General features: G+C 40.6%; 1 protein-coding gene across 2 annotated transcripts in view; it reads left to right on the top strand.

Moving 5' to 3' along the window:
* HACE1 (HECT domain and ankyrin repeat containing E3 ubiquitin protein ligase 1) overlaps nt 1-16,845 on the top strand; it is a 51,297-nt gene that overhangs the window by 33,222 nt on the left and 1,230 nt on the right. For both annotated transcript variants that reach the window (XM_029047229.2, XM_029047228.2), the window contains 9 exons: nt 482-593; nt 691-788; nt 962-1,049; nt 1,946-2,095; nt 3,389-3,585; nt 9,305-9,436; nt 10,948-11,046; nt 11,339-11,409; nt 16,466-16,579. In XM_029047229.2, the coding sequence (XP_028903062.1) occupies nt 482-593; nt 691-788; nt 962-1,049; nt 1,946-2,095; nt 3,389-3,585; nt 9,305-9,436; nt 10,948-11,046; nt 11,339-11,409; nt 16,466-16,579 (1,061 nt within the window). The remainder of the gene's footprint in view (nt 1-481; nt 594-690; nt 789-961; nt 1,050-1,945; nt 2,096-3,388; nt 3,586-9,304; nt 9,437-10,947; nt 11,047-11,338; nt 11,410-16,465; nt 16,580-16,845) is intronic.

The following is a 16,845-nucleotide window of genomic DNA, read 5'->3' as shown; positions in this document are numbered from 1 at the left end:
TTTTATTCATTTATCCAGGAGAGTTTATTGAGGGCCTAAAGTGTGTTGCTCAGAGTATTGGAAACTTGGGAAACTACAGTGAAGATAAGAGGCAGGCCCTATGCATTAGGGGCTTACAGTCTAATGTAGGAGTCAGGCCAGATTAATTGTATATATGCAGTGGGAACAGAAGTAAAATGAGAGTTACACCTGGCAATAAGGAAGAGAATGGAAAATCCTTGAATCAAGGAATGGGATATGTGAATAAATAACTGTTAAGGATGACTCTGGACAGTAATCTGCTTTAATGAATTGTTTGTGCATTATCTACTGGACTTAGGTATCCTTAAGGATCTTAGAATAGGATTTCTAGTCTAAGCGTATTTAGCTTAATGTCACGTAAGCTGAACTGATAAAGAACAGGTATATATTTTGCATTTAACAGGTATATATTTTGTATATTGCATTTTGCATTGGTGTGTCTGATTGTGTCTTTTGGTAGCCCTTTAAAGATCGCTGTGAATGGTTCTATGAACACTTACATTCAGGGCAGCCTGATTCGGACATGGTGCACAGGCCAGTGAGCGAAAATGACATCCTGTTGGTTCACAGAGGTATGTGTGACAGAGGTAGAATGCTTCGGGGAGGCACAAGACTCATTTAGGGATGACAAGTTTTCAGATGTACAGTTAATCACTGCCACATGTTTAGATTCTATTTTCAGAAGTAGCTGCGAAGTTGTGTCGAAAGCGAGTTGCGCCAAATTAAAGCAGGGGATTGCTGTACGTTTCCATGGTGAAGAAGGCATGGTGGGTGCCGAGATACAGGACGGGCAGATCACAGTGCATAAGTTTTAAATGTCTAAATATAACTCTTAGTATCAGTTTTCTAGACTCGTAATTTCATTAGAACCTTGGAGAATATTATCATTTTGTCCATTTTAGGTGGTTTTTTTTTGAGATTTTTTTTCCCTTCTACCCAGGGTCAAGGTGTGGTGCGGGAATGGTTTGATATTTTATCTAATGAGATTGTCAACCCTGACTATGCCCTGTTTACCCAGTCTGCTGATGGTAAGTGATGTGGTCTCTGATCAATCAATCAATCAGATGTATTTATTGAGCGCTTTTACTATATGTGGGACATTGTACTAAGCACTTGGGAAAGTACAACACAACAATGTAACAGAGACATTCCCTACCCACAGTGAGCTTACAGTCTAGAGGGGGAGACAGATAATATAAATAAATTACAGATATGTACATAATTGCTGTAGGGCTAGGGGCAGGGGTGGTGAATAAAGGGAGCAAGTCAGGATGATGCAGAAGAGAGTGGAAAAGAGGAAATGAGGGCTTAGTCAGGGACAGACTTTTGGATAAGTTGTGACTTCAATAAGGCTTTGAGGTGGGGAGAGTAATTGGATGTAAGATATGAAAAGGTAGGGCATTCCAGACCAAAGGTAAGAAGTAGTTGAGAGGTCGGCGAGTAGACTAATTTAAGGTACTGTTAGTAGGTTGGCATTAGGAGTGAACTGTGCATACTGGGTTGTAGCAGGAGAGTAACGAGATGAGTAGAAGTGGGCAGGTGATTGAGTGCTTTAAAGCCTATAGTAAGGAGTTTCTGTTTGGCCTCTTTGAGTATGAAGAACTTCTCTCTCTCTCTCTCTCTCTCTTTCTTTCTGCAATTATGTGTCCAACCCAATTTGCTTGTATCCATTCTAGTGCTTAGTGCCTGCCACACAGTAAGTGCTTAACAGATATTGTAATTGTTATTATTATGTAATTGAGGTCCTCAAATCTGGCTTGGTGCTTTTTTATTTTACACACATTCCCTTTGCTAGAAAAAGGGAAACATCAAAAATTAAATGCAAAAAGATTTCATTTTGAATCAAATTCAAAATGATGATATCGCTGTCATTACAGAGAGCGAAGTATAAAATATCTAAATGCACCCATTTTGTTTTCAAAAGGGACAACGTTTCAGCCAAACAGCAACTCCTATGTCAATCCTGATCATCTGAACTACTTCCGGTTTGCTGGGCAAATCCTGGGTTTAGCTCTGAACCACAGGCAGCTGGTCAACATCTACTTCACAAGGTCCTTCTACAAGCACATCCTAGGTATGCTTCTTTTGGGGCCGAGGCTCAAAGTTTGCTCAGGCAAGGCTTTCCTCACAGTAACAATTTATTTTTGTTCACACCCCTTATTTGGAATGCCCAAGTGGATAAACAGTTGGGTAGTTAGATTGTAAGCTCCTTGAGGACAGGGATCATGCATACTTAACTCTAATGTAGAACCCCAATTGTCTAGTAGAGTGCTTTGCATAGAGTAACTGGTCAAGAGATACTATCGATTGATAGTAGGAATGGTATTTATCAAGCATCCTACTGAGTGCAGTGCAGTGTATTAATCAATCATTAGTATTTATTGAGCTAATTACTATGTGTAGAGCACTGTATTAAGCTCTTAGGATAATACAGTTCATGAGAGTCAGCAGAGGCATTCCCTGCCCATAGTGAGTTTACAGTCTGGAGGGGGAGGTAGACATTAATTTAAACAAATTATTAAGTTCTTAGGAAGTACTCCCTCCAGAAGCACAAGACTTGTCACTAATATAGTAGCAGGATGGGAATAGGATTCTCCTTAAATGTCCAGACTGTTACTTAGCTCCCTTAATAATGATGTATGATAGTCAGTATTAAGGTGTCTGTCTGCCAGGCAGTCCAGGGAAGGATGTGGTTGCTGCCCAGGAATGAAAAACTTTGCCTTCATTTAAAGCTCAGTTTAAAAATTACAAAAATAGCAACCCCCGCCCCCCGGCGAGTTCAGTAGGTCCTGACTGGTTTTCTGTAAAACTATATTCATTCTACTTACTTGAAATTCACAAGCATTTTGAAGCTCAATCTAATCTTTTTAATTGTATATTTTGTAAGGGACATTTACCTAAAATCCTATAGCTGGAGATGACACAGCATTCTGGACAAGACTGAGAAGTTGAGAATTTACTTCTTTTGTATCGGTTTAATTTTTGACCCTTTTCATTGTATTTCCCAATCAATGATGAATTGTTCAGAATTTAAATATTGCTGTAAGCAATTTCTTAAGAGAAGCCAGACTAGAGAAAAAGATGCACCTGGGAGCATGAATATTCTTTTCAATAAAAAAGTAAATAAAAAATTTCCCAAATTGTTGAATGCATTGTCATATTTTTGGATTATCTGTAGTTTAGTTGGATTTGCATCTAAAAGTAGCAGATTGGTGTAGAAATTTAGGCTCATTTTTTTTTTAAATATTTGTTTAGTAATCTTCTGATATACCTGCAGAGGGCAATATTATACCAAAAAACTGGGCAGGAAAAGGCAGGAAAAAAATGGAAAGCCTGAATGTTGTATTTTTTTTTTAATTAATTTTAGGTATTCCTGTAAGTTATCAAGATGTGGCGTCTATTGATCCAGAGTATGCAAAAAACCTGCAGTGGATTTTGGATAATGATATTAGTGACTTGGGTCTGGAATTGACGTTTTCTGTGGAGACCGATGTCTTTGGAGCAATGGAAGAAGTGCCTTTGAAACCTGGAGGTGCCAGTATACTTGTAACACAAGATAACAAAGTGAGTATTTAATTTTTCACCATAACTTTGGGAGCCAAAACATTGGCCCCCGCATTCTTTCAGGCACCCACATCGTCACGGTTTAAGGTACAAGCAAGTGTCAGAGTGGGCAACATTAGTTTCATTAGTTTAAGTAATGAATTTCTTTAAGAACATTTCAGACTTTGTCCCACATTGGGTAGGTGTTGGTTTAGATTCTTAAGAAAAGTAAAAAGTCTGGAGTGCAATTTGACAGAATCCTGGGTGAACCCCAAAATGTAGGGGGAGTAATAGTTGTCTGATGTTACTTGAAAAGCTAAACAGTTCAATATTAATGGATCTGATGGTCCAGACGCTGAATGGATTTTTCTTTTTCAAATGTATGATGATCAGATATTCTAGTCCATTAGTTCTAGTGCCACATCGTAATCTTGTGTACTTGCAAAATATCCTGATTGTCAAAGTATTTTATTTTCAGAAGCATTAAATACCCTGAAGAGAAATGCCATTTGGATAAAATCATAATATCAGTAATAATAATAATAATAATACATAGTCTAATGTATGTTCATTGAAGCAGTGTGTTGTTTTAAAAAGTAAATAAATCCAAAGGCAGTCCACTGTCAACAGAAAGTTCTTAGCCGGAGGAATGAAAGGGGGAAAATCATTATTGGATAACCTGTTCACTTTCTTCAACTTCAAAAAGCCTAAATTCTTAACCGAATAATGAAGTGTACAATTTACTTATAGGAAAACCCCTATGATTTAAGCACTTTCCAAACCACTGGAAGTTTATTTCTTATAGACTCGATTTAGATTTGCGCATTAAGAAGGAATTGATCTAGCTTTAAATCATTATTTTGGCTGTCAGTATAGGGACCTGCTAAAATCAGCTCTTTTGGTGTGAGAATCTATATTTCCTTTTTAATCTACTGTTTTATTCATTATTTTATAATCAACTGCAAGTCTAGATGCCATGCCATTTCTTTTTAAGTAGTATAAGAGTGTAAAACAGCCATCCGTTTCAGATTTTTTTGGACATTTGGCCAGTCCAGGGAGATGTCTAAATGTCAGCTCACAGGTAAAAAGAGATAAACTCTCTGAAATGTAAATATATAGTAAGCATTTTGTCTCTGAGAGCTTTAGCGGGGCAGGAAAATCCTTTGAAAAGACTACTGTCTGCTGTAGGTAATGAGAAATAACAAAACGTGACCCAGGTGTGCTGGCAGGTAAGCCTAGCTCTAGGAACCACCAACTTGAAGAACATCAGGGAACCCACCAACTTGTTTCAAGAGGGCCCCTTTTCAAAGTTAACTTCTGACCCCCTACGCATAGGGGTTAGCTTCTGACCCTTCTGCCACAACCTGGCTTTTCACCACATATTGAGGGTGGAACCCCGTTCTGGAATCAGGGAGCGCCTGGTCTGCTGGCATCCCCTGTGGGCCCATGGGGCTCGGTGTGCCACGTTATTGGAAGAGACTGCTTGGACACACGCGCAGGGTGGAGGTCAGCATGAGCTGAGCATTATGGAGCAAGTTTTCCTTAACCTGGGGTTGCACCAGAATGCTAAGGGGACCGGAGATTGCTTGTCCACTGCAGTGAAGAAGATTGGCTGGTCGGCATCTGCTCTTCAGACCATCCTGCCTACAGCATCCCCTTCAGCGGGAGTGTTGTCGCCCGGGGCAGTCACTTTCCCACTGATCCTTCGCTGCCCAAGGCATCCGGCCCATCCTGCTTGGTCAGGCAAGAAAGTTGCCCAGGAGCCAGCTGGTGTTGGTGGGTGATGTGGCTGGAGGCTGGCTGTTTACAGGACCATTCACTAACTTCCCCTTTTGCCCCGTGCGTCCACTCAAACACGCACACGACCTTGTCTGAAGATCTGCTGGCGTCAAATCAGGGTTATTTATGCCACTCATCCATGTTGTCTTCCATTCCCTTTTGTGCAACACGGCGTTTACCTTGAGCCTTTTGCACAATGACCTGTTCGGGTCAGGATTGGGGTTGATGGGGGAGGCTGTTCTGTGAGTCATTGGCCGCTGGGTGGAGTCATCTGTCCCTGTATTTGCTCAGAGGCCATCCCTGATTGCTGCAACCAAGCGTGGCAAGTTGGGAAACACCTTCTGCATAAAAGCAACTCATTTATCACCGACAACAGGAAAGGGTGCTTCAGTTCTTTTTCGTGTTACATTTAAATACTGTCCTTCCCACGATTTTCTGGTTCTAGAAATGTTGGGTTTTGTCACTTTTTGGTTTTAAAAACGGAAAAACAAGGCCTTAGCATTTAGAAGTTTGAAATACCCCAATTACTGGAAGCTTGTCAATGATTTCCAAACCTTAGTATGATGTGGTCTCTCCTTTCAAATTACACAATCAGTTCTTGACTCTGACGTGAACCAGATCGATTTCAGAATTTTTAGGTCTTTATTCCCGAAGAGCAGGTTTTCACGTGTTTGGACCATTTCTTAATATTTTATAGATGCATTATTTGGTATGTTTTAAGCAAACTACGGGTATTGGGAATATTGAATATAGGCTCCCTATCTTCAAGGCCCAACTCAAATCACACCTGCCTTAAGGGGCCTTCACTTACTCCTATTTCCCCTCCCGTCTGTGTCACCGATACATTTGGGTCTGTGTAGCCTTCAAGCACTTTGGTTTTCACCTCACCTTCAAATCATTTCTGTATAATCTTCATCTGTGATTTAGTTTAATGTCTGTCTCTGCATCTAGTCTGTAAGCTCCTTGTGGCAGAGAGATCATGTCTACCAACTTTCAGCGCTTAGAACAGTGTTTAACACATAGTAAGCACTTAACAAATATAATAAAATGCAAAACAAACAAAAAACCTCCTCTATTATACTTTCCCAAGTACTTAGTATGGTGCTGTGCACACAATAAGTGCTCTGTAATACCATTGATAGACTGAATGTTTTTCTGACATTTGTTACAATTCTTAGAATGAGCATCCTTTTGGGGCAAGTTTATATGTTTACAAAGTGAGGGGGACCATCAATACAGCATGGTGCATTTTGGAGTGAACTAATTTATCACTGCTTTAAGTTGCTTTGCACAAAACTGAGGAAAATCCTAGACTGCGGGGGAGTACTATGTGTTTAATGCATCTGGGCAGAATAGCTGAGAGAAAAATGGTGCTGGAACTGGACATGCAACTGCCTCACAATGTTCCTAATGACATTTCACATTCTTCCTCTTCTTAGGTTTACTTTCCCTCACGTGTTCTTTTCAGTTTACTGTCCTGCATCAATTGTTGGTCCAGAAGTTTAAACCGACAAGAACTGCAGAAACTTGTCATTGTCCTCTTCTCTGCCCTCCCTTTCAAGTGTACCCGCCTCTGTGTTTTGACCTAATTATTCCATCAACCAATTGAGAAACTTCAAACAGATAAGCTGGGGGCCCCGATTGGAAGCTGTGTTATTTGATTTTCAAGGTTTACTGAAAGTTCTCTGGGTGCATTTCAGGTTGCCAGGGTAAATTGACTTTCTGTGCTCCCTGTCTCAGTGGAGAGTTCATTCCTACAGAAGAGAAGCACTGTGGCCTAGGGGATAAAAAATCCTGGGTTTTGGAGACAGGGGACCTGGGTCCTAATCCCAGCTGTGCTACTTGTCTGCTGTGTGACCTCGGGCAAGTCACTTAACTTCTGTGTGCCTCAGTTTACCTCATCTGTAAAGTGGGGACTAAGACTGAGAGCCCCATGTAGGACATGGACTGTTTCAATACCATGTATTTACCCCAGTGCCTGGCACATAGTAAGCACTTAAAAAATACCATTAAAATTTAAAAAAATAAGCCACATAAGACTTGTGTACATGGGACGTGTTTACTTGACTTTTTAAGTATTTGCATATCTCCTTCTCTATTTATGCTTTCTCTCTTCTCTGAAAATTATTTTCTGTCTGTCGTCCCCCTCTAGACTGTAAGTTCCTGAGGGCAGTGGGCCATGTCTGCTGACTATTGTACTCTCCCAAAGTCTTAGAGCTCAGTAAATAGTATTGATGGATTAATTGACTTACTAGGCCTCCTGGTTCTAAATTAGGTTGTTGTTTATATTTGTTTTAGTGATTCTCTAGGTAGGTTCTTGACGATGGTTGGAGTTGGGTATTCTCGACTAAATGAAAACTTTTAATGGTTTAAATACTTTTATACTTAAACCAAAAATAACACCTTTGGTATTTGAGTGATTAGTGTATGTCAGATAATTAGCATTGGTATTTATTGTGCACTGAGAGTACTGTACGACAGAGTTCCCTGCCCACAGGAGCTAAAGTCGGTTCTAAGTGCTGGCGTAAATATAATAAAATCAGAGCCGATTCAGACTCTATCCCATGTGGGGCCCACATTTGAAGGGGAAAAAAGTATCTAGCTTGAGCTATAGGTTTTAGAATGATCTCATCTTTCAGATGACCTTTTCCCACAGATGGACTTGCTCCAAGTGTCCAAGAAATGTCTTGTAGTTTAAAGTGTATCTTGAATAAGCCCTTGACAGGTGGTGACAACTTATATAGTTCTTTGAAGAGGATGGATTTGTGGCAGGATCATATCTGCTCGTGGATCTTGATTCAAACAGTCAGATCCCATGGGGGAAAAAGGAAGATGAAGGAGTTTAGGGTTGCCAAAACAGTGTTCTGTTCATTCAGGACAGGCCTCCCTCACTCCACTTTCTCCTGAGATTCCAGAGTTGGAACTTTAGTGCCACTGAAGCGGTCACTTGTCTCGTTGTTATATTCCTTTGAATCACCACGGGTACATGCTCAGTTGCACAGTGGAACACGATTCAAAGAAACTTGCGCTTAGAAAACATTTTTAGGGTTTCTTGCTGTATATCCAGTGTATTCTAGGTTTTAAAAGCTTATTGTTTGGGGATGCTGGTGTGAAACTTTTTATTTCTAGTATTTTCATATAATAATAATAATGATATTTGTTAAGCGCTTACTATGTGCAAAGCACTGTTCTAAGCGCTGGGGGGGGATACAAGGTGATCAGGTTGTCCCATGTGGGTCTCCCATCTTATGCCTTTCCAAGTTTAGGTGGAAGGGAAAGAAGGGAAAGCAGTAGAGCAGAAGAAGAGGGTTAGAAAAGGTTGATGAGTATAGCGTGGTTAGAAATGGCATTTTAATGCTGCGGAAAATAAATGTGTGCTGTGTTTATTCAAATGAGAAAATATTTTTTGGGCAGTTGTAGTAAGAATAGATCAATCAGGGAGAGGGATTCAGGAAAATGAGGGGAAATGGGAAAATTGTCTCTGCCATATTATTGGGGGTGGCTTGGAGGTAAAAGGGGAGAGAAGCCATGGGTATGTGGGTCTGTTTTGGAAATTTGGAAATGCCTACTTCTCCTTTAGATTAAACTCCTTGAAGATAGAGCCCTGTCTATCACATCCCAAGCTCTTAGTACAGCGTGACTCAGTGGAAAAGAGCCCAGGCTTGGGAATCAGAGGTCATGGGTTCTAATCCCATCTCCACTGCTTGTCAGCTGTGTGATCTAGGGCAAGTCACTTAACTTCTCTGTGCCTCAGTTACCTCATCTTTAAAATGGGGATTAAGACTGTGAGCCCCACGTGGGGCAACCTGATCACCTTGTATCCCCCTAGTGCTTAGAACAGTGCTTTGCACATAGCGCTTAACAAATGCCATCATTATTATTATTATTATTACACTGTTCTATGAGCTCAACAAATGCCTCTGATTTTTTTTTTAACCTTTATATACATCTTTTATTTCAGGCCGAATATGTACAACTTGTTACTGAACTTCGAATGACAAGAGCCATTCAACCTCAGATCAATGCGTTTTTACAGGGCTTTCATATGTTTATTCCACCTTCTCTTATACAACTTTTTGATGAGTATGAACTGGTAAGATGGAATACATGTCCCCTTATTGTTATTAGCATTCATCCCTTCAGGCTAATGTTATATGTAATTATTCAGAAAAGTTTTGCCTTTTGAGGGTAATGTTGGCAGAAATAGTTTCAGTCTTAGATTTTGATTCATCTTCTTCTCTTTACACTTACACCTTAGCAATTCTGTCCCAGCTGTGCCACTTGTCTGCTGTGGGACCCTGGGCAAGCCACTTTACTTCTCTGGGCCTCAGTTAACTGATCTGTAAAATAGGGATTAAAAGTGTGAGTCTGCAGTGGGACAGGGACTGTGCCCAACCCAATTTGCTGTATTCCCCTCCAGAGCTTTGTACGGTGCTTGGCACACAGTAAGCGCTTAACAAATGCCATAATAATAATAATAATAATTATTATTATTTTTAGCATGAGTAGAGCAAAGTGAAAGCAAAAACAGATCCAGAATTGCTATCCAGAAAAGCTTTTGGGACTAACCCACCTCCTATCAATTCTATTTTAAAGTTTTTGCAAATTAATTCTTCCAAATATTGTCATTGTAAATGGTAATGGTAACATTCCAAATTATTGTATTATTATCAATAATAATAGTAGCGTAGTCTGGTGAAAAGAGCATAGGACAGGGAGTCATGAATCCTGAGTTTTAATAATGGCTCTGCCAGTGGTCTACTAAGTGACCTTGGGTAAGTCACTTAACTTCTTCATGCCAGTTTTTTCTCTGTAAAATATGAAGCCCTGAGAGCACTGCGTTCTTGGGAAATTACAAAGCAAAGAAGTGACATATCCCCTTCCCATAGAGGAGTTACACTGAAAAGATTTTAAGCTTCTTGAGGGCAGGGATTGGGTCTGCTTACTCTGTTGTACTCTTCCAATCACTGATACAGGGCTCTGCACACAGAAAGTGCTCCATAAATGCCATTGATTGATTGCTTGATTGAGTGATGGTGCCTTCATCTTCATCACACACAAGGAGGAAATCCTTTGGAGATGGCATCACCACTTTGATTATCTCTTGAACCTACTATCTGGTATCACAGACAAAGTCCTACAAAGCATAGGGAATATATGTGAACATTACTTTCTGTCCATTATTGAAGAAGTCATCACCACAGTCAGAACCATGTAAAATGCCCAGGCCTTGGACTAGCATGGTGACTGTGATCTACAAGCGTGGAAGAGACACAGTGCTTGACCAATTAGACCAACTTTTCTTTCACATATGGGTCACTGAAGAGTGCTCTGGGTGTTCATAGGCCCCCAACATCATCCCCATCTTAGAGAAGAAAGGTGAAAGATGAGATTATGGTATGATATTTAAGATGAAAAATATTTGTTAGGCTTTGATTTACCCCAAATTTCATGACTGCTATGTTGATGATAAGTGGAAATTGTTCAAGAAAAACATTTGTTTTCCTGAGAATCTGTTTCTAAAGGCAGGTTTACTATTTAAATGTAGTATCTTTTATTTTCCAAAATGACTAACCCACTTCTCTCTTTTCTTTCTCCCCACAGGAGCTGCTGCTTTCTGGTCTGCCAGAAATTGATGTGAATGATTGGATAAAAAACACAGAGTACACAAGTGGCTATGAAAGAGAAGATCCAGTTATTCAGGTAAAAATCTCTCCTGAGCCCTGAATGAAGCTGAATTTTAAAGTTTAGTCCTCTGTGTTTCTCATGGCTACTGGGTAAAAACTTATGTCAGTTAACCAAAGGAAAATATTACTCTCAACTGTTCTTAAGGGAATGTTGCCTAAGGAAGGTGTGTGATGTCATTCTTGATGAATGAATTCCATAATATAAGATGTGATTTTCTTCAGGTTGCACATTTTCTGTTCTGGAAAAAAATTTACATCTCCTGTGATATGTGAACCATGTTTTCGTTGTTTGTTTCTTTTTTTCATAGTGGTTCTGGGAAGTTGTGGAAGATATAACTCAAGAAGAGAGAGTTCTGCTTCTGCAGTTTGTTACTGGCAGGTGAGAAATATTCTGCTGTGAAGTTGGTCTTTATCGAAAAAGATTTTATTTCTATTGGAATTCTAATAAAATACTTACTCACATAGTTAACTAGCACTGCTCAAATTCTGTATTTCTTCCCATTACTCTATGGTTTATTTAAAAAAAAATATTGAAAGACTGTTCTTTATGGACATACACATAACTATATGGTTCCGTGACCTGTCTTCAAAATCAAAACAAAAGATAACAAGTACTATATTAAAAAAAATCAAACCATCGAATCATCCAATATTCCTGAAAAATATTTAGGAAAGATCAAGTAAGACTTTGCCCCATGTGGCTCGACTGTGGCTGGCTTTTCAGTCAGGCCTGTTTCAATTCTGAGTTTTCAAGGCTTTCAGTTTTTTAAATACTTAATCTTTTTAGTGTTCTTATTTTGATGATTTTCAGAGGTGGATGTCACATTAGACCTGACTGTTCTTTACTTTTGCCATTCAGCATGTTTGGGTTCAGAGCCAGCAGTGTGTCTTCCAAACTGGCAGTTTACTGCTCAACACCTCCTCCGTTTCTCATTGCTAGTGTTAGCCACAGTTGGCTCCTAAACATAGTCCAGAAGACATTTTTGGTTGCTTTGGCTTTCAAATAGGGGTAAAGATAGTAGATATTCAGTAGGCATTTGTTCAAGATAAGGTGACCCTCAGCATTTTTAGGTAAAATATTTTGTCTCCATTTTCATATTGCATGTGTATGTGTGTTTCATTCAATAGTATGTATTGAGTGTCTTCTGTATGTGGAACATTATACTGAGCACTGAGAAAGAGTATAGTGAAGGATGAACAGGATTTGGTCCTTTGCCCAGAGATTTGGTGTGGGGTTGGGAGTTCGGTGATAGTCATATGAGGGAATCCAAAAAACCCAATGTGAACAACAACACACAAACACAACACCAAACATAGTAAAGCTCCAGAACTTTGTGGTCTATGTCTGTGCCTGTATATAAGAAGAGTTGCCCGGTCTCTCTCTAAGGTTAGGAAGAAACAGTCTGAGGAAGACCTAGAGCCATAAAGGGTGGAGAGACACAGATATACTGGTGCAAATTCAGGAACCGCTATTATAGTCTCCCCAGGGCTTAGTACAGTGCCCTGGACCCACAGTAGGCACTTATTTAAAATGATTGATTGAATGAGAGCAAAGACCTTTTAATTGTGCTCTCCCAAACACTTAGCAGAGTGCTCTATCCAGTGCAGGTGCTCAATAAATACTGTTGATTGCTGAGAAGCGGTCGTGAGCTAAGTGTGTGCACTCTCGTCCCCTGCCCATTCCCATGACTTGGCACATGTTCTTAGTGCACTGGGGCCGACCCAGAGAGATGACGACTCCTGAGTAAAAATCAGAGATGTACTTTGATGGCCCCTCTTTGCATTTTTCTTAATCTTAATCATCCCAAGATGCTGCATTTCTGGCATAGCCTCTCCAGTCAGATTTGGAATGTGACTCTCTCCCCTTGTTCTAGTCAGCGTATCTACCTTTAGTGCCACTTCATTGAAAAATCAAATAGTTTCCAACCACTGACCATAAAATTAATTCAATGGATCTAGTAAAACAAATACATTTATGATCGTGGCTCTAATGTTTTGCCAGAATCTTTAAGCATATCTTAAATGTCTCTCTCCCTTGCAGTTTCACCTTCTCTTAGGAGTAATGAAAATCTGGCGCTTGATGATTTCAATGTGTATAAAACAGTACGATCCTGTGTACACTAAATCACTTTTATTCGTGGTAGCTTTTCCCTCTGACCCGTGAGTCCCATAAACTGTACAGATGTATTCAACCAAGAGCCTTGGGTTGTGAATGTTCCATCCAGTGATTCATTGGCACAAGCCAGCCTCGGTTGACTGTTCAGCCCTAATGACCCAGGAGCTGGGTAGCTCTGGGCTGAGAGAGAGAGAGATGGGGCAGTTTCTCAGGAAGAAGTCACCTTTGGACACTTCAAGTCATTTGCCCGGCTAAAATTGTGGAGGCTTCTGAATTGGTAATAGTCAAGTAGGTCTTAGCTCATGAAGATTTGCAGAAGCTTTGTATACTGAGGTTTCTTTTTGCCTGTGATTCTTTTTTTCCCTGCACTAGAATGCTTTAAAAGAAGAGCAGATATAATGATCCTGGAAATTTAGATTCATTTTTACTTTACCAGTGTGCTACAAGCAGGAACAGTGCAGATTTCCCAGATCTACCCTCAGGGGTCAGGGAGATTTCAGTCTTTGGTTTTCAAATTTTAGTTTATAAGGAGCCTTGGTTTCAGTGACATCAAACTGAAATGCTTATATTGGAATCTTACATTCTTTGTCAATACACACCTGCATGTATTTTATTTTAGTAAGCTAACTGCCTACTGTGTCTGTTGTAATGTTTTATGTGGGAAAATTTTCCATGGGGCAAAAATAAGGAATTCTTGTTACAGGCTTCAATCACCTGACCAAGACAAAGTGGTCATTTTATAGGTAAAGCACACTACCTCTCCCATCCTTTTGTAGGAAACATGTGTGGCACTTATTGAGGATTTTTCCCTGGAAATTTTTGATAATCCCCTCTATGTTTCTGCATCCTGTGATTCTTTCAAGAAAGTGCTCTGTATTTTATTTTAAATCAAATTATTATTTTACAAGGTCATAGTTTTTTGTGTTTTTTTATGGGACAGTCCCTGTCCCATGTAAGCCTCACAGTCTCAATCCCCATTTTAGAAAAGGGGTAACTGAGGCACAGAGAAGGGAAGTGAGTTGCCCAAGGTGACACAGAAGACATGTGGAGGTGCCTGAATTAGAACCCATGACCTTCTGACTCTCAGGCCCATGCTCTATCCACTGTGCAAGCACTTACTATGTGCCAGGCACTGTACTAAGTGCTGGGATAGATGCAAGCTAATCAGGTTGGACACAGTCCATGTCCCACATGGGACTCACAGTTTTAATCCCATTTTACAGATAAGATAGATGAGGTACAGAGAAATTAAATGGTGTGCCCAAGTTCACTCAGAAGATAATTGGTGAAGCTGGGATTAGAACCAAGGTCCTTCTGACTCCCAGGCCCTTGCTCTATCCATTAGGCCTTACTGTTTCCTAGCTATGCTTATGAGTTAGAGTATGAATATATTGTGGAAAAAATAATTCAGCTAAGCACAACATTTCAATGAAAAATTTCTTGAGGTGTGCAACCTTTTCCCACTACCATCTTGGCTTAACTGAACATGACTAAAATGTCCCATCTTAAAAAGCAACAAAGAATTAAGAACATTTTTCTATAATTCCAAGTAACGCGGAGGTAAGTTTGAAGTTTTGGATGTCTTAAGCTAAATAATTGGATGCACTGAATGAAGCTCATTGCATTTGATTTCTCCTGTGTGAGAGATTCTGTTTGGCCCCACAGGTTTGAGCAAAACCTTAGCATTCAATGGCCACTGTTAAAATTGGATTAAGTGACTGCCCTTTCCCCCTTTTCTTTGTGCTCCATATTTGCCGTGCAAGATTTCCTCTCCCCATCAATCCCAATAACTCACCCCAGAGACAATCGAATGTTATATTTGAAATAGTTCTTCCGATCCCCTCCCTATTGAAGCTGTTTCCTGTGGCTTTTAAAATACGTCCCTCAGGGTACTTTGACTAGACTAAGTTTGGGCTGTCTTTGTGGTCTCCTGTTGCATGTGAAAGCCTGGAATGCTCTGGGGTCAGAGATAGGTTTGCTCTTCCTGAACCAGCCAGGGGTCATTGTTGACCACTGTCCTTTGGTGCTGGGCTGCTGGGTAGTCAGGATCCTCTGCAGTGACTCGCTGCTGAGCCACCTTATTCAGGTACCAAGTCGACTCCTGAATCCTAGGCCGTAGGACGGGTGGTCAGTCAGTCGTATTTATTGAGTACTTGCTTTGTGCAGAACATTGTACTAAGTGCTTAGGAGAGCACAATATAACAAAAAACAGACATTCCCTGCCTTTAACGAGCTTACAGTCTAGAGGGGGAGACAGATATTAATATAAATAAATAAATTTCAGCTATGTATATGTGATGTGGGATAGGAGGGGCCAGTACTCCCACAAACTTAAGAACCCCCTTCTGCTTTTGCTCGAAGTTTTCCAGCATCCAGCATAGCTCAGAAACAAGGGATGAACCACCTTCATATTGCTGGGTCTCAGTTGCTCTGGAATTGTGGATTTTAGTGCCTGTTAAAATAATAATAATAATGATGATAATAATAATAATATAATAATAGTAATAATTATAACAACAACAGTATTTGTTCAGTGCTTACTATGTGCCTTTTAGACTGTGAGCACCTTGTTGATCAGGGATTGTCTCTATCTATTGCTGAATTGTATATTCCAAGTGCTTAGTATAGTGCTCTGTACACAGTAAGCGTTCAATAAATACGATTGAATGAAATATTATTGAATGAATGCCAGCACTGTTTTGAATGCTGGGGTAAATACAGGATAATTAAGTCGGACACAGTCCCTATCCCACAGGGGACTCACAGTCTAAGCAGAAGGGAGAACAGGTATTGAATCCCCATTTTTCATATGAGGCAACAAGGAACTAGAGAAGAGAAGTGACTTGCTCAAGATCGTGCAGCAGGCAAGTGGCAGATGTGGGTTTAGAACCCAGGTCCTCAGACCCCCCAGGTCTATACTCTTTCCTCTAGGCCATGCTGCTTCTCACCTGAGGAGAGCATGTTCCTTTGCTCAGAACCGAAGGCCTTTGCATAATTGTCAAGACATATATTGAAAGTTCTCATTGCGGGCTAAGCACCCGGGTAAATGCAGTTTATTTGGTAGGGAACAGTTGCTGTCCCATACGAAGCTCACAGCCTATCTCATCCTCATTTTCCAGATAAAGAAATGGAGGTTCAGTGAGGTTAAGTGCCTGGCTCCAGGTTATCTTGCAGGCCAGGGGAGGAGCTGGATCTAGAAGCCCATGTCTCCCGACTCCCAGCCTTGGCGTCTTCCCTGGGCCAAACTGCCTCATAGACCGCACACAAACTGAAGCCTCTCTCTTCAAACCGTTCTGAAGTAACACAGCGACTCGTTTAGTTCTAGGGTGCCTCATGGCGGCTTTGCGAACATCATGGGTGGCAGCGGACTGCAGAACTTCACCATTGCAGCTGTGCCATACACTCCTAATTTGCTTCCTACGTCAAGTACTTGGTAAGTCCAGTGGATTGATTTAAACACTTTAAGAAACCTTCAAGGTGTCTTTATTGTCTTTTGCTCTTCGCACTTAAGATATGAGGTTGCATTATTCTCTCCCTGTCTTCCCACCCCTCCCCTTCTCCTCAGTTTGTCCTGGAAGCCTTCTGGTCACCTGGGACTATGTCTTCCACCACACACCAACTGGCTCGCTGAAACAGGAAGGATTTGATAGATGCCTAATAATTTTTCCACCGTCAGCCTGGTGGTCAGGGCAGCCCCGA

This window comes from Ornithorhynchus anatinus, chromosome 19, assembly GCF_004115215.2.
Source record: "Ornithorhynchus anatinus isolate Pmale09 chromosome 19, mOrnAna1.pri.v4, whole genome shotgun sequence".
Lineage (NCBI taxonomy): Eukaryota > Metazoa > Chordata > Mammalia > Monotremata > Ornithorhynchidae > Ornithorhynchus > Ornithorhynchus anatinus.
Note: the sequence above shows the minus strand (reverse complement) of the source record. Positions and strands in the feature narration are given on the sequence as shown.